General features: G+C 38.6%; 1 protein-coding gene across 15 annotated transcripts in view; it reads left to right on the top strand.

The window, feature by feature from the left end:
• Nucleotides 1-24,003, top strand: part of ST3GAL3 (ST3 beta-galactoside alpha-2,3-sialyltransferase 3) — a 194,032-nt gene that overhangs the window by 56,949 nt on the left and 113,080 nt on the right. For all 15 annotated transcript variants that reach the window (XM_074599488.1, XM_074599481.1, XM_074599487.1 and 12 more), the window contains one exon: nucleotides 16,661-16,753. In XM_074599488.1, the coding sequence (XP_074455589.1) occupies nucleotides 16,661-16,753 (93 nt within the window). The remainder of the gene's footprint in view (nucleotides 1-16,660; nucleotides 16,754-24,003) is intronic.

Consider the following 24,003-nt stretch of genomic DNA (forward strand, 5'->3'; position numbering starts at 1 on the left):
AATGGAAAGCTGAGGACATCTGTAGGCAACATAGTTTATGAATTACTTTTTTCCTTAGTCAAAACAAGACCTACTGCTCCTCAGGACCAGATTTGTGAAAAAGATCTGTTGCAAGAGGAGTTTATCTTTTAGTTATGCTTGTACCAACCATAACATCATGACCAAAATTAGAATATCAAAACAAAATATGCATGAAGTACAGAAACAGGCAAGTTGCATCAGTTTCTCCCAGGTAAAGAGGTTTCCCAAGCTGCAGAGCCACATACCATTTTAAAACCTTGAAGAATAAAGTCCAACATTTACTGGTTGTGTAGAGAAAAGTACTTAAACAAAAAATATGATTTAATTCACAGGTTTGAATTCTTGGAGGGGCTAATAGTTCCTGAACAACTTAAGGCCATCAATCACATTAGTGACTCAGCCAATGGATTACTAGGTGCCACCAAATGCCAAGATTTGCAGTTGCTTTCTAACATCTGTGCTTGGCAAAGGGTTGCATGCTTTTATTATTGTTAAATATTTATATTGTAGTAGTTCTTTGAGGCTGGCCAGGTCCAAGAAACAAGAGTTTCATTCACTACAAATTCTGAATCATTCTCTGAACAGAATCTATGTTTGCATTTAATTACATGACGTTTCTGTAGGAGGATCGGCATATTATCATGTAGTTAATTATAGACTGTATCTTAATGCATATTAATGCATATTAATGCCCAGCGGAGGGTTGTGTGGTCATTCTTTATTCTGTCACTTACTACTCCATGAATGCTTGGTTTAGTCACCTTAACAATTACTTTGAGTAAGCCTTGGCATGTTACAAGTGTAGATTCACTTGTCTTGTGCATGTGAAAAACTACTTTTTTGTAATAATCCATGTGATTTGGGGGCTTTTCCCTTGCGCTGTTGCCCTCATGCTTCTGTATCAGCTTTCCTTACTCTGCTGGCATGCCGCTTACTTGGTGAGATGGAAGCTAGTGACTGTTATTTCTGTCCTCATTTCAAACTCATCCTTCAAAAGCTATTTTCAAAGGTACTTCAGCAGTTAGGTTGGCAATTTGATGCTTCTAAACAACAGACAGGAAAAAAAGCTCCCTTTGGGTGGCAGTGGATCTCTTCACCTGCTGCTACAGTCAGCTCGAAACCTGGATTTTAAAATCTCAACTGATGAATGACGGAGGAAGCGTCCTGGGGTTTGACTTTGACTGGCGGAGAAGCGCTCCCTCAAAGTTTTTCAAAGGTTAGAAGATGTGCTGGAGCTTACTGGAATCCTTCACTTCAACAAAAAGATAGTGGGTATTATAATGTATTAACTTGAGAAAGAAAGTTAATTTTTTTAAAGGTAGAAATGGGCAAAAAAAATTGCTACCCCTCTCAATTAGAAAAATGACTGAAAGATCAGTATGGTTGACCACAATAACATAGTACTAACATAGTTAATATACTGTATTTATACAATATATGGTATATATTTTTTACTGTGTATGTTGAGAACTTTCAGGGAGTACTGAATTAAAAGAAGGAATGTTTTTTCCAGTGGGCTCTGTACTTTGCTAGACATTCTGTGGTACTGTGTATTTACATGTTTTTCCAATATTATACAGCAGATCTGGGAGGAGGAGCAAATGATTTTTTTTTGAATATTCATGATAATTTCAAACTCTGCTTTAAAAAGAAAGGACAAAGAAATTGAGTCTTGGGGAAGTGGGGGGGTGGGGGAAGGGCCAGAAATAACAATCTTCACCCTGCAAACTCAAAAGAAACTTGATCTAGACTTTGAAAAGACCGTAAAAATGGAGGGAGTTTGGGCTAGAGAAACACACAGATTGGGTTACTTCTGTTTGTTGAAATGTCTTTACTTCAGAGCTTTAATAATGAAGAACTGAAACAGAGCCCCTTCCCCTCATTTTGTTTCGAGGGTGGGAGGTTGCTTTGAAACTGTTTGTGTCTATGTGTGGTACTTCGCCATTAAGCACTGTAAAAATAAGCAATAAACGTGTTGGAATGCTGGACTTTCCCTGTGCCTGCTGCTGTGGGATTTCTTTGTGCCCTGTTTTCCTTCCCATTTGTCTTTTTGTATTCCTGCAATCCTGGGGGGGGGTGGGGATGGGATAAAAGAAGTGGGAAGTCCCGATGATCGCCCATCCTGCCTATGCAGGGTAAGAGTGTGTCTCGGGCTAAATGAAGGGATTCTGACCATCACAAGCAAGAGCATCCTGGTGCTTTTTCTGAAGGCTTATTTCAAGGCTTAGCATACTTTGACATTGGTGTTTTCCTGACGGTTGGTTATTTATTTCTCTTTCATTTCAGATTTTTCTTTGACTTTAAATTCATGTCCTTCTACCTAATCTCATCCAATCTTTACTAATTGTTTGAACACTTCAAATATTTAAGAAAATGAACCTGAGCTATTCACAGTGGTTCAATTAAGAGGCTGTTTGTTGTTCATCCATCAAACCTCCCACGTTTGGGTGGGATGTAATGGCCATCCATCCACATTTTTTTTTTGTTTTGCTCTTCTTAGCTCACTTCAGGTTTTTCAGTTTTGATCCTTTGGAATTCTCATAAGGATTTCTCACGTGACTCTTCATTATCAAACTTTGGGATTCCTGTGTTAGACATTACCTCGGTCGATGAAGAAGATAAAGACTGTAGAACGCAGGAATACTGGCTACTTAGTAGAACTGATTCATTACTTGATTTGTTAAGAGCAAAGTAAAAAAAAAAAAAAATGTTTGGTGCTTCTAAAAGGGCCAGTTTCCTGAAGCTGGAAGTAATTATGAACCAAACCACGTGGGAAAAGAATGTAAAGCAAAAATATGAATGGCTGGGCATTGTTTAGAGCAGTTTTATACTGTTTGCCCCAACATGTTCAGTTTCATAAGAAAGAAATGTTTATGGAAAAACAGTTTTACTGAGAGTATAAAGGAAAAAAGTGATAATGTATTTGTAGAAAAGGCAGTAAATACAGGAAGTTTTGTTCTGTTTGGATGAGAAAAGAAAACTGCTTTCATTAATATCAACAAGAAAAGTTCAAGCAGTAGATACCTAAGTTTAAGTGCTTTAGAATTGGTATTTCTAGACAACATTCTCACAAGAATTTCTAAAGAAGTAGCTGCTAGAGATTATTAATAAATCTTCAGACACTAGGGGTTCTCCATATTCTTGGCAGAAAGTTGATGTACAAATATTTTAAAAGCAAAAAAGAAAGGACTCATAAGCTTTTCCAACCCGTTTTTGATTCCGAGCACAATAGCACAATGGCCAATATGAGTTTCCACCAAAAAAAAAATAATTGCAATACATATAGTTCCAATTAGTGTGCATATTAAATAGGAAACACTTTTTGTTAGATGGACTGCTGCTTCAAGTGAATATCCATGAAGGTGCCTGGTATGCGTGAGATTAATCTCTTTCTTTTCTTTCTTCACGTGTTCCTCTTAGAACTGGGTTTGCACAATTTGTGGTTTTTTTTTTTTTTAACCAGCCATACTAGTTGTATAAAAACTGGGAAGCCTATAAAGAAAAGGCTCAGTTCTTTTTTCTCCTCTGTATCTGTAAAGTGGAACACTTAGTCTGCACGTAGTTCTTCACTGCAGTAGCACTAACCTTATTAAATGTAAGTTTGTTTTCCTGGGGTGGGTATGGTTGCAACTGGTTAACTTTACAAGTTTCTATTAACTGTTGTTTGAGCAAAAAATTTTACAGTTGTTGCATTCACAGAAGGCTAAATTTACTTTAGTAACAAAACCCAATTCACTGATTATTTATAAGCTCATAAATGACATGGGGCTCTCCTGTTGCTTTGCCCTCTTGGGAGAAGAGCATATAAAAAGCCACTCTTCATGTTCTTCCTTCAGAAAACTGTTCTAAAAGTCAGAGATAAATTGAATTTTGGCCAGCTTCTGCGCTAGTGAGCTTGTTAAGTTTCTAGTTACTGAATATCCTCATAGAAAGACCTTCTTGCTCTCTGAATAAACTTATGAATATTGAGTGGATTAGGCTATCTAAGCATTGATCATTTCGAAAACTTCAGTTAAAGAGGTTAGAAATTCTGCATTAAGACCATTAAAGGAATTAGTCTCATTCTAATTGCCCATATAGTTTACTGCAAGGACTAGACATTCGGTGGGATTGTGGGTTTGATATGGCATTACGTTAAAACACTGGCGTTCATCATTGTATTCTTGATATTGGTCATAATGAACAAAGTACCAGCACACACTGTGGAAACAGGTGATTTGTTGCTGCCTGTCCTGAATCAAAGCAGTTGTGAGCTTATCATTAAACTGATGAAAGAGTTGCCTCTGGAAATCCCAAAGGCATGTATGTGATCACCAAGCATCAACTCTTCTGCACCCACCTGGCTTGATGTAGATCCCTTCTTGCAGGCCAGTGCCGTTCCGCCTCCAAAAGAGAAATCTACTTCCCTTTTTGTTTCCCCCTTGGAAATGTTTCAGGGTGTCCTCATCTGATGGTTGAATGGAAATCGAGTGTGTTTCAGAAAGGGAATGTTATAGTGTTTATCAAGCCTGCTCTGAATTATGTCACATACTCTGAAGAACACTCTTGCATCGGTATCTAGACACAGCTTAGTTGTCAGCTCCTAATTTATATTTTTCTGTAGCTGGCTGTGAGGAGGTTTTGTAAATGGGGTGTATGGGAAGAGACAGCTTACTTTACTCAGTCTGCCTCTAAATTTGTCTTTGCATTGCTGTAATGTAACCAGAGACATCAAAGCTTTGCTGTCTGTATGTGCTAAGAATGCCATACATAAATTTTAAGAGTATGTAGTAGGTCATCAAGGCAGGGAAGAGTTTGGTGAAACAAACACATACTGACGTCTTACATGCTGAGGAAGGACAGTAAAACCAAGACATACTTTTAACAGCTGTGATTATAATCTATTAGGTAAGAAGACAGTATTTCATTTATGCTGAAAGAAATCAGGAAGCCTTATTGCTGTGCTCGAGAAGAATTGTGTAGCAGAAGAGAGCATGGTGATCTGCCAGGTAGTGACATGCTGTGAAACCATGATTTTTAGCTTTCTACAGAGATTGTAGGCTAGAGGAACTCTAGGGTGACAGGGACTGAAGGAACCCTGTTAAATATAATCTAGAGGTGTATTTTATTTTACTTGTTCTGTTCCCAGTCTCATGACTGGAAACCTGACAGTAAGTCTTGCTTAGTAAAAATCTCTTTATTTTGCTGTTTAAAGTTGGTCTAGGACTAGAGGACAAGGTAAGTTTTGACTAGGTTGATAAATTTAGAATATACTTTTTCCTTAGGGAAGCATGACATTGCTGCTAGCATCCTTGACAAATCTGCACTGGAGAAGTACTCTAAAGGCCTCCAGACCTGACAAGGGCTGGTGGGAGAGCTGGTGTTGTGTGATGCCCGTTTCAGTGAACGAAACACGATGAAGGCTACTTTGCAGCAGGAAGGTTACTTACAGCTGCCTCTGGTGTGCCATGATAGGGAGTGAGTCACGTAGCAATCGTTGCTGTAAGATGTTTTTGAGGATATGGATGTTTAAATTGAATTGTGAGACTCAGATGAAGCTTTCTCTAGTTGCTTTTGAGAAAACCAAACAAGAGTACAAAGTATTTCATAAAAGTCAATTTAAATTACACATGAGCCCATGTGATTCTTTCTCTGCTCACAGCAGAAATCAAACCAGGCAAAAATGCTACTCCTGACACGAGCTGCAGCCCCAGTCCTGCTCTCAGCAAGGAGAATCAGGACCAGAAAGAGAGGGATGGAAAACTGACAGAACATGTATGTGCTGTTTCTTCCTTGTCTGCCATGCAATCTGTTCCAGCTCGTTAAAGAAGGATAAACTGAAAAGCCAACTAACAAAATGTTTTTTATTTGCATATTGAATGCGTTTGGATACTTCTGTTTGGTTTCAGACCTTTCAATTCCTACTTAAAAATATCTTCCCCCTGGCTCTTTAAAAGGGCTGATCTTGAAGACCTGAAAAATGTGAGCAGTGTCCTATACAGCTGCAGAATGTTAAGTGCCTTCCTCCTGCTCCTTTTCTTCCTCTTTTAGCGTCCCTTTTTTACATCATTGAAGGCAGAAATCCCCAAAGGTGGTTGTGTCACTTGACTGAGTCAGGGAATCTGATTTGTACATGATTTAAAGTTGTATTTTATCATCATGGAACTCAGGCTCGGATGATTTTGTGAAGTGTTGCTATTTTGATGAATTAACAAGGAGGAGAGGATAGGATTTGTCCTGTTGAAAGGTGTAAACCTATTTCAGTGCTCAGCCTTGGAGCTCTCCTTCAGCCTGTACAAGAAACATCTTGGAAACCCATTTCTGTCTTTTGGATAGCCATGAATAACCTCCTTCTCATGTGGGACTGACGTTCAGTGAAGTTCGGGGTGATATAAGATGAAGGAGGGTCTGATTAATTGGGCTGTTCACAGTTCTTTGAGACAAACTTTATTCTGTTCTCTGACTCATCGGGCTTACATATGGCAGTTTGGATGTTGGTTGGATGGCCTTTTCAGACAAGAAGCTGTTCTTTGAAGTGAAAAAAAGAAGTTATCTTAGCAGAAGAACATTCACTAGAACAATGTATGGAGTAAACAGGAGAGTTTTTTGATCTGGGTGGCTCTGCAGCTGTTCTTACTGTTAAGAGTTCTGGCTATTCTTAATTATTTACCCTGAAGCAGTTTGGAATTTTTTAGTTTCGTGAGGGCATGTTTAGTCATAGTATCTGCAAAGGTTCTTCCAGGTCAGGGTTGTGTTCTGTATTTACAGCAAGGTTTCTGGAGGAAACATTTTCTTCCCAACATGTAGCCTTCCTCTTCTTAAGACATCAGTGTGGTACTTACTACATTAATTGATGTCTGCTTGACATCATGACATCTGTCTCTAATATAGGTTAGTGAAGACAGCTTTCTTTGGACTACTACTTCAGAAAGAAGAGAGAGAAAAATTCAGAGCCTCATGACTATATACAGCATTTTGTAAAACTACTGTTAAACCACATTCCCCAATTGTGAGGTCATCTCTACGTACCATCTAAAGCAATTTATTCACTGACCAGTGGTTTTTTCCTCTCGGTATCAGTCTAGCCCAGGAAAAAATAAAAGCCCTTGCCATTTCCACAGTTGTCGTCGTCTTTGGTTAAGAGGAGTTAAGTTGTTATTCCTTCCCAGGCTGTCCAGATCTTCCAAAGAAAAGTTTAAAGGGCAACCTTTATCACCCTTATCCCTGTAAAATTACCAAAGAAACTGAAAAGGGAGAGTGTTGTGAACTGTTCTTGTTAAAGATATGTTATCAGGTAGCTGAGAGAGATTTTTTCCAAGTGGGATTTATTTCCCTAAGGTTTGGTCTCTGACAGTTGCCTGGGCAATAGATCTGCTGCTACAACAGAAAGGGTTGAATTTCATTTGTGGGAAAATAAAAATGGCCAGATTGACCTGCCCCAATGTCTTGTCACAAAGTGCTCCCTAGAATTGTTTAGGGAAGGAGAAAGATACACCATTGAGGAGCGATCCTTGCTCCATTGTCACTCTCCAGCTTCCAAGGAGAGGAAGCTTTGGTATTCCCAAGTTGGGGATGCTGTTAGACGTCTTAATAGCATTTGGTCCCGTCTATACATCTGGTTCTATAACATACTGATGTAAAGAAATCAACCAGTTACCTGCATGTTATATGAAAAAGTGCTTCCTTATGTCAGTGCTTTACTGTCTTTAGGATAATTTTGGTTGGTGTTCCTTTGATATGGGAAATAGCGAATAATAAATCACTGTTTCCATAGCATTCTGCTGTACCAGTGCGCTCTCTCACGTAGCTAAACGCTGTGAGTTTCTCTGAAATGAAGTGTTCTGTAGCCTGGCTGTGTTCTGCAATGAAATGAACTACATTTTTCAGAAGGAAGACTTGGTGATTAAAACCTTAGTGTAAGTGATTTTCTCATTTGGCATTTAATGTTGCCAAACACTGGATTTTGGCATTCATATCTACTAAACTGTAGTATCCACAGATGTAAAACTGTAATTTCAGCTATGATGCTTTAGGAATTCTTAGTTGATCTTTTTTTTTCCCCACAGCTGTAGGCTTTGGGGCAGTATCTTTGCTTTTAGGGGTACTGATTCCTACTAGTCTGAGCAGGGGATTTCTGGTTTCTAATTGGGTTGAGTTATTTATTCTCATCTCTTTAGCACTTGTTTGTCTCTCCTGGACCTACGCTGCTGGATTCATTACACTACAAATAGAAAAACACTGTTCCTAATCCAAAGAAAGCATTGCCCGTTTGTAGATGTAACAGATGAGGGTTGGTGATGAAGACTTGAGGGTTACAGCAACAAAATTATGACATTTCAATTTATCTTCTCACATTCCTTCATTTGGCCAAAAATGGATGTGATAGGTGAGCGTTTTATTTCCCATCAGACTTTTAATTGCCTCGCTTTTTATGGCCATTGTGCTAACAGTGAGTTTTCAGAGGTATTTAAATAGAGAATCGCAGCATCTATTTTTTGCAAGTTTTGAGAATTACATGTTCTGATATTAGGGAGCACTATCATTGCTGACTTTGGGGAAATAGAGTTTATTTATACAGTTCTTTCAGAAAGCAGTTCAGGTGGGAATGCCAACTGACTGCTGAGAGAGTTTTTATTGACTACTGAGTGAGTCCTTACACATCCCATCTCCAAATAGGTGACTGTCCTTCATTAGGTCATCCTTATCTGTAAAACCAGAATGATGATACTTATTACTGAGGATGGAAACCAGTAATTTTGGATCTGTGGAAATAAGAATAGATAAAAGCCCAATAACATACATTCAGGAGTTATGTTGATTATCAGCGAGTTACTTCTATCAGCAAGTAACAACTACATTACAAGTTTCTTTGTCCAAAGATTAATAAATAATTGAAAACTCAGGGAGCAGTCATCCTTATTTTTTTTTTTTTCTTTGGTAAACAGCTGCCTTCTGTGAAAATAAAATTTCTGTATTTCATGCTTTTTGTTTAGTCTAACAATTGGTATTTCAGCCAGTTGTTTTCTCCTTTCTCTTTTTCTTTAAAGACACAAACAAACCAACCCTCAAATGGACTGTTTTCTTTGCTCCTTATCTGTGTCTTTTCAAACATAATTCTGCTTTTTCTCTGTGCTACTGGTCTTAAAGGTAAGATGTAACACAAACAGAAACTTTAAAAAAAGGGGAAAGCTTTATAAAAACCAAAGGAGATCTGGGGATCAGGGATATTACTCAATTCTTGGAGGAGTATGCAGCATAAGGTCACATACAAAATGCGCCATGGACTTTTCTAGGATTTTTTTATCTGTATCCTTTGAATCTGGTTTTATAAACTTAGCATTCAGTTTATTTACTTATTTAAAGTAAACAAACAAAATCTTTCTAGCTTGAAAATTTCTGATTCTTTTGTCCACAAGGATCCCACACTTTTTTAGGAGTTGATAAAAGGTTATTAATTGAGAAGCTCCAGGAAGGGTTGCTGGATTCTGTGAACTATAAGATATGGTCCTTTCTGGTAGAGAAATCACTCATAGCAGTATTTCTTAATATGTTTATGTATTTAGCACTGCTGAGACTAATCTGAAATTCCTTCTTCTGCCTAGTGATCTAATTCCTGGTATTTCAAAGACCAGGAATGGAATTCAGTAAGAAGTAGGATCCTCCTGCCTTTTTTGTGGATGGAAACCTCTTCAGTGTGTTTGTGCAAAGATGACATTTCACAAAGGATGAATGGCATCAGCAGCATGTTAGTGGCGTTCAGCTGTCAGCATGCGTTTCCCAAAGGGTAGCATTGACTCGCGTCGCATCTTCATTCAGGGCTATAGAGGTGGCTGTTAGTGGAACCCCTTTAAAACTTTGTTTTCCTTGACCAGTTTAATGTAACCTAATCTTCTTCAGCTGGTGTCCTTCAGTAGTCCAAATAAATAAATAAAAGTATGTGTTGATAATCTTTGCTGTTAAGAAATTAATTTCGTGAGAAGCCACAATTGTTGGTGGAGAAGCAGAACAGGACATTTTTTTTAGTGTGCATCATATCTTTTTAGAAACGGATTTGGACCATCTCTTCTCGTATTTGGTCATACAGTCTCCTTGAGGAATTTGCTTACATACTGAAGTAACATTTGAAAATATTTACATCTATTTAGCTGGCTATAGTGTGATAGATGCATTTCCTGTCTCTTCCAGTCTAAGCATTCTGCTTTTCCTCTTCTTTCTATTTCTTCATTTCTTTCTTCTGTTTGTTTAGTTTTTCCTCAGCTGGAAGTAGAAAAATAGCAGATATCACGTGATCAGGCTGTGTAATTCTTTGAACCAAAGTTTGGAAACTTCTAACAAAGCTGTAATCGGAGTTCCTTAAACTTCTGTCTCGGTGTTTCCTAACCCACACTTCACTCCTGTTGAACATGGAGCTCCAGCCACCTACCAAGAGGAGGGGTCATCAGCTCGTCTGGTTTCCATAGCGTCTTGCACTCAAGGAGATTCTGCCTGTTCAAAATGACGTGATGATCATGACTTCACAAGCATTCTGGCTTGTATCAGGAATAGTGTGGCCAGCAGGAGTAGGGAAGTCATTGTGCCTCTGTACTTGGCACTGGTGAGGCCTCACCTCGAGTGCTGTGTTCAGTTCTGGGCCCCTCTGCACAAGAGGGACATTGAAGTGCTGGAGCGTGTCCAGAGGAGAGCTACCAGGCTGGTGAGGGGTCTGGAGACCAAGTCATATGAGGAGAGGCTGAGGGAGCTGGGCATGTTTAGCTTGGAGAAGAGGAGGCTGAGGGGAGACCTCATTGCCCTCTACAACTCCCTGAAAGGAGGGTGTAGAGAGGTGGGTGTTGGCCTCTTCTCCCAGGTGAATAATGACAGGACCAGAGGAAATGGTCTGAAGTTGCGGCAGGGGAGGTTTAGATTAGATATTAGGAAGAATTACTTTACTGAAAGAGTGGTCAGGCACTGGAACAGCCTGCCCAGGGGGGTGGTTGAGTCACCATCCCTAGAGGTGTTTAAGAAACGTGTAGATTTGGCACTTTGCGGCACGCTCTAGTGGCAGAGATTGTAGAGGGTTTTTTTTCGTGTGTGTATGGTTGGACTCAGTGATCTCAAAGGTCCTTTCCAACCATGAAGATTCTATGAGATTTCTATAGAGTCAGATGTGCAAATACATTTTTTATTTTTTTTTCAGTCCCTTACTGTTACTGGTGCATGGGAATTGACTGCTATATAGGTGAAAGCTGCTGCTGCTGTTAATGACTTCTCTTTCTCTCTGACTCAACAGCAGTAACTGAAGGAGAGTAAAAGAGCTGCATCATCAGACCTACCGAAGGTGTCCTCCCATGCCTTTAAGTGAGCTGGTAGTATTTGCTGTGAGGCTGACAGTCTGTAGTGAAGGGGAGACTTGATGGGGCACTTACTTTCTCATCTGTCTCTTTAGTGGAAGCCCTTGCCAGTTAGAAGGGAAGGCTGGTTTATGGTTTTGTTTCAGGGTTTTTCCCCCTCAAATGGGATTTGTTGCTTTGATTTGTTGAAAAAGCATATTGAGGATTGGAAGCTGTCTATTTATTAGGCCGTAATTGACAAATACCATTCAAAGATCTGTGACCCTTTGATATTAACTAAAATATAAATAAATATACACCCTAGCCACTCTGGTTGTGTCTTCATTAGAATCTTGTCTGGAGAAGTCCTGCAATTTTGAAGCAAATCCCATAACTGTTTCTTACTGTATGCTGATTGAGTTCACAAACTGGTTCTGAAATGTAGCCCTGGGCTTATTTGGGGGAAACAAAACTCAAAGCTTTGTTTCAGGAGTCTACGAAAAGCAACAATATTTAATTGGGGACACAGGAGTCCAAACTAAAACTTGGCCTTTTGGCCAACATTGAGCCATGTATGTGTGTAATGGATACATCTGACCCAGGCAATCCGATTGGAGTCCTATTTAAAATAAAATGTCCTGAATCTCATGTGGTGTAAATATGGGGTTCTCAGCATTAGCTGCTTTGATTTAGTGATCTGCCCTTTTTTCAACTGCCAAATTACTTGCTAATATTATTTCATTAGTACTTCATAATAACCACTATGTTTTACGTGCCTTTCATTTTGTATTCTCATCACGTCTCCTATTCGTTCTTCAGGTATTCTGACATACACTTTGTAGAGCTGCTGTATAGGTATGACTCAGTGTACTTTGGACCAAAGAGAAAGAAACCCTAAGGCGAAGGGTCAACCTAGAGAGCATGTTGAGAAAGAACTCCTTTTCCTTGTTGCAGAAATGTATCAGTATATTTTGTGTGCAAGAGTAACAGTGAGAGAAATCAGTCCTCAAATAAGATTATCTCGAGCAGATGAAGTTTTTCAATTTTTACAATCCGCAATTTAGATTCCACGTGGAAGGCAAAGCGGCAAAATTGGTCTCTTAAAGTAGATTTTGTAATATTCAATTACAAGAGCTTAGTTGTCTTTTTTTCAGTAGTCCCAACACTTGAGTTTGTATTACTAATTTCTTTTTTAAAATGGATTTAGATTCCAGTCCTATGAGGATGACATGCTGTCCCTGATCAAGACATGATGAAGGAATTAACCATGGTGACATTTTCATATTTGAGATTAAAAGAAGACACACATCTGCCAAATACAAGCAGAAGGAACAATCTTGTTACTTTTTCTAAATCCTCTGAAAGCAGTTGGATTTTTAACTTATACAAATTGTGAAATTTTTTTAAGATTGATGTCCACATAAAAGTGTAGAGAAGCACAAAAAATCGTAAGAATTCAGGATGTGTGCTAGTCTCACAGGAGAAAAATCAGGGAAAAAAAACCAAACCAGGAGTGCGTTTTCTTTTTGGTGATAAGCCAATTACTTCCCTTCACCCTCATGCAGGCACTTGTATAAAACCTGCAGATGTTTACAGTGACTACGAATTGTTTCCCTCACTTATTCTGGATAAATTTATTATTTTACTGGGTTTTTCCTGCACAAAATCTGAGCAAAACTTAAGGGTCTGCAGTGTCATCTAATGATATCCTTTGTGCTGTCTCCACTAGCTCTTTAACTGCTTCAACCCAACTGATGCTTTCCCTGTAACTAGGAGCAAGAGAGTCAGGAGCCGGAGTAGATGTGCTTGGACTTGGAAGACATAGAGGAGATTTGCACCTTTGTGCTGTAACAGTGGTGATCGCCCTGGCTGGCTTACCACAGCTTTCCATGTGATCCTTGGATTCCAGGCACAGTAATGCGGCTAGTGAGATGAAGCTATTTACTAGTAAAACACTAAGAAAGTAATATTGTTTAGTTTGGTGCATAGTTCTTGACCCATCTGTTGTAAGCAGCATTCAGGATTATTAAATGAGAATCAAACCTAAGTCGTTGTAATGCCGTGCACCGTGCTTTGGTCATTTGTCAGGCAGCCTTTGTGGAATGTACTTTCAGTAATAGTGCTTCTTCCATTTGGAAATAAGAAACATAATCAAAGAAGTAGCAATACAGGCAGCAGTGTAATAAGTACACTGTCATCAGATATAGAAGAGATACTTACTCATATACTTAATTTCTGCATGCTTTTTTGTTACACAGCTGTGTACCTATTAACAGCAGTGTGATTTTTACAAAGCTGGATTTGGTTGAAAAATGTATAGTTCTCTATGGGATGCTTCACGCAGGATGTTTTGCGGTCTGATTTACAGAACAGCAATTTCTGCAAGATCTGTGAATCTTGCAGAGGAAAAAAAAACACAACAGAAAGCAAATTTATATATCTAAAATTATGTTAGCTTGGATAGCTTCATGAGGTAGCAGAATGGTAGACAGCAAAGCTGTATCCATCCTTACTCTAAATGTTTTGCTTTGAGTTACACCTAATGTAGGCTTAATGTTATGAGCACGCTGGCAGTGACAGTGTGTAATGTGTAATCTGAAGAAATCAAACAAATAAAATGTGTCCCTAGATGGATTTAAAATGTAGAGTCCCCATTTCTAGTTTTCCGTAGCCTGCTGGCTCAATATGCGGCTAGAAGAAAGGAGATGAGCAAATGTTGAATGATACGAGGTGGCAGCTTCAATTGGCTTATGAGAATTGTTCTGCCTCTGGCACTCTGGATCATGAACTTCATCACATCCAAGAAATGTTAACAGCTCGGCCCCTCGGGCTTTAGCAGCTCTGAGTATCTTTGTGGGTTTTGTAATTGACAGCTCCACCATCAGTATGCGGCACTGGCTGGCATTCTGTGCCACTCAAATGCATGAGGGTTTCAGCCTACTATTCTTTTGCAGAAACGCCATGATGGGCATCTGAGTGACATTTTAATTTGATAATGAAAGCACCATTAAATCAGAAAAGAGAAAAATGCCTGTGTTGTGGCACAAGATATTTTGCGTGACCACTGAGGTCATTTGAGAAAGGCCTGCTGTTGAAATAGTTATGCAAGTTTGCCAGCAATGACTCACTACCGTGGTGGCTGCAGATAAATTCCAGTTGCTTTCTACTTGTTTTTGAAGATTTTGGTATATAGGGGTTTCTGTATGTTGCTTAAACAATAAAAAAGCAGCAACACTTAAGTTCACTTGATAAAGATTAAGATTTCCCACATTTCTTCATATCTGAAGTGCTGCAACAAGCTGTGATCTGTACACCCTGCTGTCCCTTTTGTACTATGTCAGAAGGGGCTATATTTTAGCACCATTAAAACCTTCTGTTTTGTCAGCAACAGGCCTTTCCTTTCTGTGCCAATTTCTAAAGAGATCCTGACTGGACTGAGAACAAAAATCATTCAGTGCAAGTCTTCAGGATTCAGACTTCTAGATGCTCACGTCTTAGATGCTTGCTCATGTCTCTCATTTAGAGATATGTATTATATATCACCTATGGAAACCAAACTCATGGATTTGGGTTGTGCTAGACAATGTTACACCTGTATCTATCTCTCCATGTCTACATAATATATATTTAGAGAAATTTGCTGTAAATAATTGACAGTGTAAATAGACAAATGTATTGTTCTGCCATCCTATAGATGAGGAATTGTGATAGTAAAATATTACATGTTTTCACCAAAACTATGCAGCAAATCTGTGGCAGAATTAGAATTGGGTCCATGTTCTTAAGCTTTTTCCAGTGCTTTTCATCTGCAAAGGTCTTAAGAAATAAAGTACTTAATGACTTTTTATTTTCTCCAGTTTATTTCCTCTTCAGCTGTTGAAGGTTTAGATTTTTGTTCAGCAGAAATAGATTTTATTCTTTAAGAACTACATGTTTAGAAGGTTTTGTACTGTATCCAGCTAATCGTAAAATTAACTGTCTGTCTATTGATCACCCAGTTGGAACTGGCTAGTGATCTATTGGGAAGTGACCCCAGTACCAGAACAAGAAGGATAGTTACTACCAGTTCAGCATGCAGTTGCTGTCATTCAGATAGGTAATTTTGCCAGCCGGGGTTCTGTTTGCTCCACTGCTCACAATCCCTCCAGGAACCTTGTCTTCAGCTCAGGAGTCCACTTGCTTGAAACTCTCTGAATCCAGGCTCATTACATTTAGCAGTCGTTTGCTAGTTAACTGGTATTGGTGATGTACGTGTTGGTGACACCTGGAAAAGAAAGCGCAGTTGTGATAATAATGGGCTCCTCAGAATTATTTTTGTGGATTTACTCTGTGGATCTGTACTGTCATCTTCATTTGACTCCTACTGTTGACCTGTAGGAAAAAGCTTTTCATTACTTGCCTACGGCTAACAAAATGGTGTAGCAAATACAGTATTATTGGTTGACTCTTTGCGGTAAACACTTGCAACCTCCACTGACTGTCAAACAACTAACTGTAAATGCATTTCTTTTGAAGGAATATTAATAATTCTCATACTGTGACTGACATTAAGGTATCTAATATTACTTTGAAAGCACAAATGAGTTAACCCTTGTAATGTTTTCATGAAATGAATAAATGTAAAAATTCTGCAGGTGGTCAATAGGGACATAAAATTAAATGGTTTTTTCCAGGTCACTCAGTAGATCTATGGTAGAAGTATGCACTGGATTTAAATATCTCTTCTTGAGTTGTGAATCTTGTTTCTGTACAAAAACTAAAGGAGCAAACCTTCTATATTCTAAATTTGGCCCTGAAATCACTAGGCAAGCTGAATTAAGACACGTCTCAACAGAACAGCAGCAATGTCATCTGTTCCAAATACTGAAAGCATCTCTTGATGATAGCCTGTCAGAACTGCTCAGTAGTTTGTTTCAAATGCTTGAAAGGTTATCTTCTAAATAATATTCTAAATAATACTTTTTGTAATTTTAACTTGGATCGTACTTTAGAAAAATAGCCAAAGCAAAGTGCTGTTTATGTTTTCTTCTTTTTGAAAGGCTGCAGTCTAAAATGATATCTTGGTATTTTTCTTCCAAGAGCTTTACCTCTTTTTACCTTTTTTAGATATGAAAATCTTTCAGCAAAACTAGTGATTTAGTGGTATTTCAGATACCCTTAACCCTATCCTTTGTTGTTTTCCTGTGATGCTATATTGCAACAAATAAATACCCATCTGTGTTTGCTGCTATTCCTCACAGCTGTTTTTCAGAAAAGGTATAAGGAAAAAAATACCTTGTATGATTGCAAAAGCCAGTTCATAGCCAGGAGAGTCCTGACTCTCTACTTTTTCTTTTTTTTTTTTTTCTCAGGCCTCCAGAACTGGCATCAAAGTACGCAAATATCTCTGAGGGAGTGTGCAAACCTGGTTATGCATCGGCGCTCATGACTGTCATCTTCCCAAAGTAAGTAATTAGTGGGGGTTTTTTTTCCCCTTTCCCTGATGACTTCTCATCCTTCAGGGTGGGTGATCTGCAGAGATTATCTTGAAAACTGTCATTATTCTGTCATTTGATTGGTTCAAGGGGAGAGCGGTGTTGAAATTCTGGGCTATTTGAGTGGTCAGTGGCAATGGCTTAATTGATTTTAGTCTGACTCGGAGCCTGCTCAAAGAGTACAGAGTTCTGTATGTTGAGTAATAAAACAAATTATATTGTCAGTGCATGATACAGATGCGTGGTGAAGCTCACTGCTGGTACCAGATGACGTGATCCTTAGGAAGGTTAGGTTATGAAGTGACAGATTAAGTTATCAGGAGTAGTAAAGTGTGATCTTTTGTTTTTTGTTGGGAGAACAGGGTAAAGCATCCCTTAGGTGCCTGGAGGCTTTGCAGTAGTGTTTTCCAAGTGGTCAAAAACATGTTATTAACAAGTTGTGGATCTTACTGTGTTGAGAAGTCATTGATTGCTAAAGTATTACTAGTTTCTTCTGAATTTGTTTCCCTCTGAAAGGGTAGAAAGTTTCATAATCAGTACTGTGTGACAGCTCTCAGAAATGAGGAATGTAATCATGACAGATCAACCAAAACTTACCTTCAAATTTGACTTACGGCTTTCTCTAATGCACCATGTGGCTTCTGCATTTCAAGGAGTTGGTAGAATTGCTGGAAGACAGTTCAGAAGATAGATTGGCAAAAACATAATACTGTTGAAGCTCAAGGATCTCAGTTCATCAAATGGAAAATTTGACTTAATGGTTATTTGACCTTTGTACAAGCTTCTAATGCATGTGGAAAAGGTGCTCTACTGCAGTGATCTCTTTGGCAAAAGAGCTTGTGGACTTCTTAACACAACCGGTACTTTTCTGAAAGATATTTTATTTCTTTTGAGGAGGAAATTTCCATGACTTGCACATACAGAGGTTAGGTTGGGTGCCCATGGCCTTCAGGCCAAGCCTGAATCTGGTGGTATCTTCTTTCTTTGTTATTATTGGCAAACATGGTATCTGGAAAGTTTAAAATTTAAAAATAAAAATCTGACACTGCCTTGTAACCAGCAGATACTGCAGCCAGGCCCTAAAAACAAAACACTAAGTGTTGAGACTATGTTCTCCATCACCAGTGTAAAACAAACAATTATCAGTACTGTAATTTGTGTGAATTTTGGAACTCTGGTTGGAATATAAATAAATACTAGAACTGAAGGCAGATACATTATCATCCTCTTCTTTTAAGAACTTTGAGTGCTTTTAAATCTGTGTTTGTATACATATTAAATGCAAATAGTATAAAACAGGAATATAAGGTAATATAACAGCGGTAAGATGCCTGAAGATAAAGCCTTACTTTCTTTATGCAGCTGAAATGTAATTGCCCTTTCCAAGGCATGGCTGTTCTTACGTATTGATTCTGCAGAGGTAAATTATATACACTGAAGAAGGAAGACTGTTTAGTACTGTTAAAGACAGAAAATACTGTTAAATGGTCCCTTATCCTGATTTGTTTCATGACGCAGGACATGGTGTTTTCTTCCAGTAAATTCATCATGGATCATGGGCTAGTTAGCTTGATTTAAAGATTTCAATTAATGGAGAATCTGGTAATAATGGGCTATGCCATTCCTATGGATAAACTCATTATTGCAAAAATATTAATCTTATTTTAATTTTAAATTAATTTAAGACCTTGGCTTCAAGGAGGAGTGTTTTTGCCTGCTAGAATCTGAAGTGTTAGTTATTCTCTCCCTCAGTAGCTACTTACAAATTGCTGTTCACTCACCTTTTCCTGGTAGTTCACTGCATTGAACTAATTCCATGCAAAGAGGTAGTAACTTGTTTGCGGTCTAACTAGGTGGTTGTTCTCATGTTCATACGTTGAAAAATCATATTCATAGTTCTAAAGACAGTATCTTGCTGGGGATTTATGTTCACTTGCTTCTCTAACGTGAACCTTGAACCTCAGTAAGGTTGACATTTTTTTCCAGGATGTCCTTTGATTCTTTATTAATTGAATTCAGTGTCAGACACTTCATTATTTTACCTAGGATTGGTGTAAGGAACTACTGGCTGACCAGTAGTTCTGCAAAGAATTCCATGCTACACTTAAAAGTCTTTCTCTTCTGAAACTTCTGTCATACTCAAAAAATTATGCAAATTTAATATTACCAAGCCAGGTATCATAATTTAATATATTTAGAACTCTTAAAGCCAAATTAGCTTGCCTGTTGATTTAAGAATTTGAGCTGCATGATTTCTTTCATTCTAGCTTTTGTTTTCAGTTGCTCGTATCACTAGGAAAACATCTCTGTGGCTGACTTTTTTCAGGCTTGGTCTTTGCTACAAAATGTGTGCTTTTGTTGTTTTTTTTTTTTTTTTTATTTGTATACAGTTGGTTTGGCTGTTTTCAAGCATGAATAAAATGAATAAATGTTTTCCCATTCTAAAGGTTCCTGACTTTTTAGTGCAATTTTAAATGTAAATAGGCAAAATATGATGGAAATAGTTGAGATAGAATAAATATTTTTCAGAGGATGTAACTCCTCTTGGTAAGTGCTTCTTTAATGGTAAAAATGTGAGTTCAGACTTTACCAAGCATAAGCAAGCACTAGACGTTTTAAAGAGCAATGCCCTGAGAAATCTCAAAATGTGGTTTCTGGTAAGGAAAGACTAAAATGATTGTTTGTGTTTTATGATTGTTTGTGTTTTATGAGGGTCCTCAGTCAATCAGTTCACATTCTAGCAATGCTTTATGCCTTCATCGATAATCCTAGCTGGAAAAAATCCTAGGCTAAGCGTGCAGATGATACGCGTATTGGAGGGTACTAAATAAAGGATTGGTTACTTTTAGAGAACCGTCTGGATTGCCTGATTTAAATGGCCACAGTCCAACAAAACATATTTTAATATATCCAATATGAAATAAGACATCTGGGAGGAACAAATGCAGATTATACCTTCAAGATAGAAAAACTTGTCTTGGAAACAGACACAGGGAAAGCTTCATGTCATCTCAACAAAATATCATAGCTGAAATGCTATTTCGGGTTCATACGTACACGCGTAAGTTGAGAAAGTTTGTGTGTAGCACTGATTTCAAATTAAAAACCCAAACCCCCCAGAAACCCCACAATCCAAGACTTCTAGAATACTGTGTCTAGTTTGATGGTGAAAGTCCAAGAAGGGGAGGGGAAATAAGAGATTGTAGGAAAGCCACAAAAGTGAACAAGGACTGGCTTAAACAGTAAAGTAAACAAGGCTCCTAGTAATAAGTCATCTTTCTGAAGCAAGAGTTGTATCCAAATGAGGAGAATAGGAAAGAGCATTAACTTTGGCAAGTTAAATATAAACCATAATAAGGTAGGCCAAAAAATGTTGAGGAACAACTTTATAAAGGCATTAAAAAAAAAAAAATAAATAAAGCTTTTTGTCTAACTGTCAAAAGCAGAAAGCCTGCCAGAGATCCCAATGGGCTGATAGATGATCATAATATTACATGTGAGCTACGGGAAGGTAAAGCCGTAGCAGAGAAGTTATTTGCATTGCTGTTCACGGCAGCACAGTTCCCACGTGGAGCCTTCCTTTCTGGGGAACACGCTGGGGGAAGCTGACAGAAGGTTGACGTTTTGGAGCAAATCTGCACAATGAATTGCTAGGAAAAGTTTCTCACTTTGTGAAGAACTCAGTGGTGAAGTTGCTGAGTTACACACGGTTGTGTATAATCATTGCGTAAATTGGCCTTAGAATGGAAGAATGAAACGTGTCAGGCTTTTCAAGAGGGCCCCATGGAGCATTTGGGAAACTAGAAACTAATAGTGAGCCTGGTTTCTGTATTAGGCACTTTGGTAGAAAGTATTTGAAAAAAAAAAAAAAAAAAAGAAGAATAGAATTAATGTTTGTTCACAGGAATAAAGGCGATGATGGAGAGGAGTCAGGTTGTCTTCTACAGCAGGAAGTCGTGCCCTGTAAATCTGCTTATGTTGTTTGAATGACTGGATGATCACCCTGAATACTGTGTTCAGTTTTGGGCCCCTCACTACAAGAAAGATGTTGAGATTCTGGAGCAAGTCCGGAGAAGGGCAACGGAGCTGGTGAGGGGTCTGGAGCACAAGTCTTACGAGGAGTGGCTGAGGGAGCTGGGGGTGTTCAGCCTGGAGAAAAGGAGGCTGAGGGGAGACCTTCTTGCTCTCTACAACTACCTGGAAGAAGGTTGTAGAGAGGCGAGGGTGTCTCCCAAGTAGCAAGCGATAGGACAAGAGGAAATGGCCTCAAGTTACACCAGGGGAGGTTTAGATTGGATATTAGGAAAAATTTCTTCATTGAAAGGGTTATTAAACATTGGAACGGGCTGCTCAGGGAAGTGGTGGAATAGCTATCCTGGGAGGTATTTAAAAGCTGGGTGGACGTGGTGCTTAGGGACATGGTTTAGTGGTGGTTTTGGCAGTGTTAGGCTGATGGTTTGACTTGATGATCTTAAAGGTCCCTTCCAACCTAGACAATTCTATGAGAAAGGTGATTTAACTAATAAACAGTATATCTGGTTTCTTGTTTAAAAAAGAAACAAACAAAAAAACAACCAAACACTTGGTTTCACTTTCAAAGACTTTGGGGTAATTAAAATCCTGTGGTTGTTAGGAAGTGACTAGGTAAAGATTGGAAACTGTGTGGAAAAAAATAAGAAGATTGGACTATACAGCAATGTTACCCGTGGAGTCCTCTGGAGAATGTATGCTGGGGTCTCTGCTGTTTCAAGTGCTCATAAGCTGTCTGGAGTGGAGGATGAATAATAAAGCACTGACACATTTTTCCAGCTAGCAAGACCAAAAGCTGATTGTGAGAAACATCAGAGGAGTGTCACAGTGCTAAGTGACAGGGCAAAAAAATAGCAGGACAGTTCAGTTCTGATAGATGTAAGGTAGTGTTTGTTGAGAAGATTGATCTGTCAGCGTATACCTAATGATGGACTTTAGTTATGGCTCGAAATCGGGAAAGAGATCTTGGAATTACTGTGGATGGCTCTGTGACTTATCGACTAGTGATGGTTAAAAGACCATGGATATATTAGGAGGTAAATGCAGAAAACCTAAGAATATGTTATGACACTGTATAAATACCCCTTGTCCCTCCATCTTCAACAACACATCTAATTCTCCTCAACTAATTTGGAAACAGATCTAGAAGAATTAGGTATGTATAGGGGCAATAAAGACTAAACAAAAACATGGAGCTATTTCCACACTCAAAAAGAATGAACAGACTTATTGAGGTAGAGCAAGCAGAGGGTACTCACAAGTATGTGTAACGTAGTGAATGGCATGGAGAAAGGTGTTTAGGTGATTGCTTGTCTCAGTACAAGATTTGCAGGTATTAAATGCAAATATTGTGCACCGGGTTTAAAATAAACAAAGGGAAATGCTATTTCCAGTTACATTTTTCTGAGAATGAGTTCCATAGTGAGCAAAAGATTTAAAAAAAAAAAAAGAAAAAGACTGACGGTCAGGTTCTATTGACCATAAGGATTCAGAAACAGGCACGCAAATCTCTAAGTTACAGGAGGCTGGAACCTAAATGGATGTTGAGGGCAGAGTGTAGCTTTACATATTCCCTGTTTCTTAGGCTTTTTACTGAAATATTGGCCAAATAATGGATGCAGACAGCAAGTATTGGGCAAAATGGATGTTGGGTCTAATCCGTTGTGCCCCGTTTTGTTTGGTCCTGTTTTTTTTTAATTGTTATGCCTTAAGAGCAGACTGGCATAGCTTCAGAAAAACATGCTGTAATCTGAATTATGACAGTGGCTCCCCACCAAGAGATATGGATGCGTGATCTCAGTCCTGCACCTCAGTAGGAGCTGGCTGGCTGGGCTGTATCTGCTGCTCACTGTAAATGAAGAAGTTGTCTCATTTTTTGCTTTCCAGGACAATACGATTCTGCCTCTTGCAAATCTCCCAACAAGTAGATAATGACTCAAAGGGCCTGAAGTAAGGTTACTGGTTTCGGAATGATACAAAGAAAATTACAAGCGTCTTTGGTAAAATGGCATCAATAGGTCAGTGAATTAGGCTACTATGTTCAGTGAATTAGACTATTTTTAGTAGATCTGAGGTCACCTACAAGTCTGGAGCTAATGCTTTGACCTTTTTGTAGAAGGCACTAACTTGTGTTTGCAGTGGTAACACTGCAGTCTCCTGCATGTCTGGCCTTACTGTGGAAACGATGCTGCCTGTGTACTGTTCTTTCTATGCCCTATTCTTTATCAAATGAGAAAGGAGACCTCTGCCCACGGTTTGCGGTTGACATGCCAGCCCAGCACAGTTCAGCTACTGACAATTTTCCGACCACAAGCTCTTGTAAGTTGGCAGCTAATACTAGAAATTAGAGGCGGCAGTAGACAGGGCATGTCTGCAGCCTGCAGACTTGTGAATCTGTGTTTGGTAAGACAACATGGGAAAGAAGTATTTAAAGAAAGATAGAGAGTATCTGAAAGGATTTCAGAATAAGGGGGAAAGGGGAAGTTCAATATACAACAAATCTATAGGTGTTGTGACCAAAATAGTAAATTTAACATTTGTTACTCAGATAAATAATACTATTTTTAGCACCAAGGATGTAATCGTAAACATCTCTTTCTAGTCAGTTGGTGCTAAGAAATAGTCCTATATGAATCACAAACTTCTCTAAGTCAGTTCAGAAACAAAATCAGTTTGGTTTGTTTGATTATTCTGATGCAAACTGTCTATCGATTAGCAATTGGTATTTTCTCCATAGTTGTCTTTTTTTCTTTTTTTTTTTTTCTTATTTTACAATATGGTAGCCTGTTCTCCACTCTGAGGAAAACAGCTCTCCTGTAATATTTTCATACTGAATTGTTTCTTTGCACATAAAGTTCAAAAATTTTTAAGCTTTCATATCAGCGGAGAATGCATGACATGGATTTATAGAAGCCATAGAAATTTCAGTGGCTTTCTTCCAAGTCATTCTTCTGTGTTTTTTTTTCTGGTGTTTAGTTCCTCCTTGATATTGTAGATCATAGGCTCCTGTGCATTTCTCTACTTCCACAGGCCAGTTGTGAATAGCTGGGGCAGCTTCAGATGGCCTTTCTTCAGAGTGTACAGGGTAGACTCCTATCTTCTTGATACGAGAGCTTGACAAAAATTTCTTTGCCATTGCTGTCTTGCAGGTATAGTTTATGCAGCTTTTGTACTTTAGGAAAAAAAAAAAA

Source organism: Larus michahellis, chromosome 8 (assembly GCF_964199755.1).
Source record: "Larus michahellis chromosome 8, bLarMic1.1, whole genome shotgun sequence".
NCBI lineage: Eukaryota > Metazoa > Chordata > Aves > Charadriiformes > Laridae > Larus > Larus michahellis.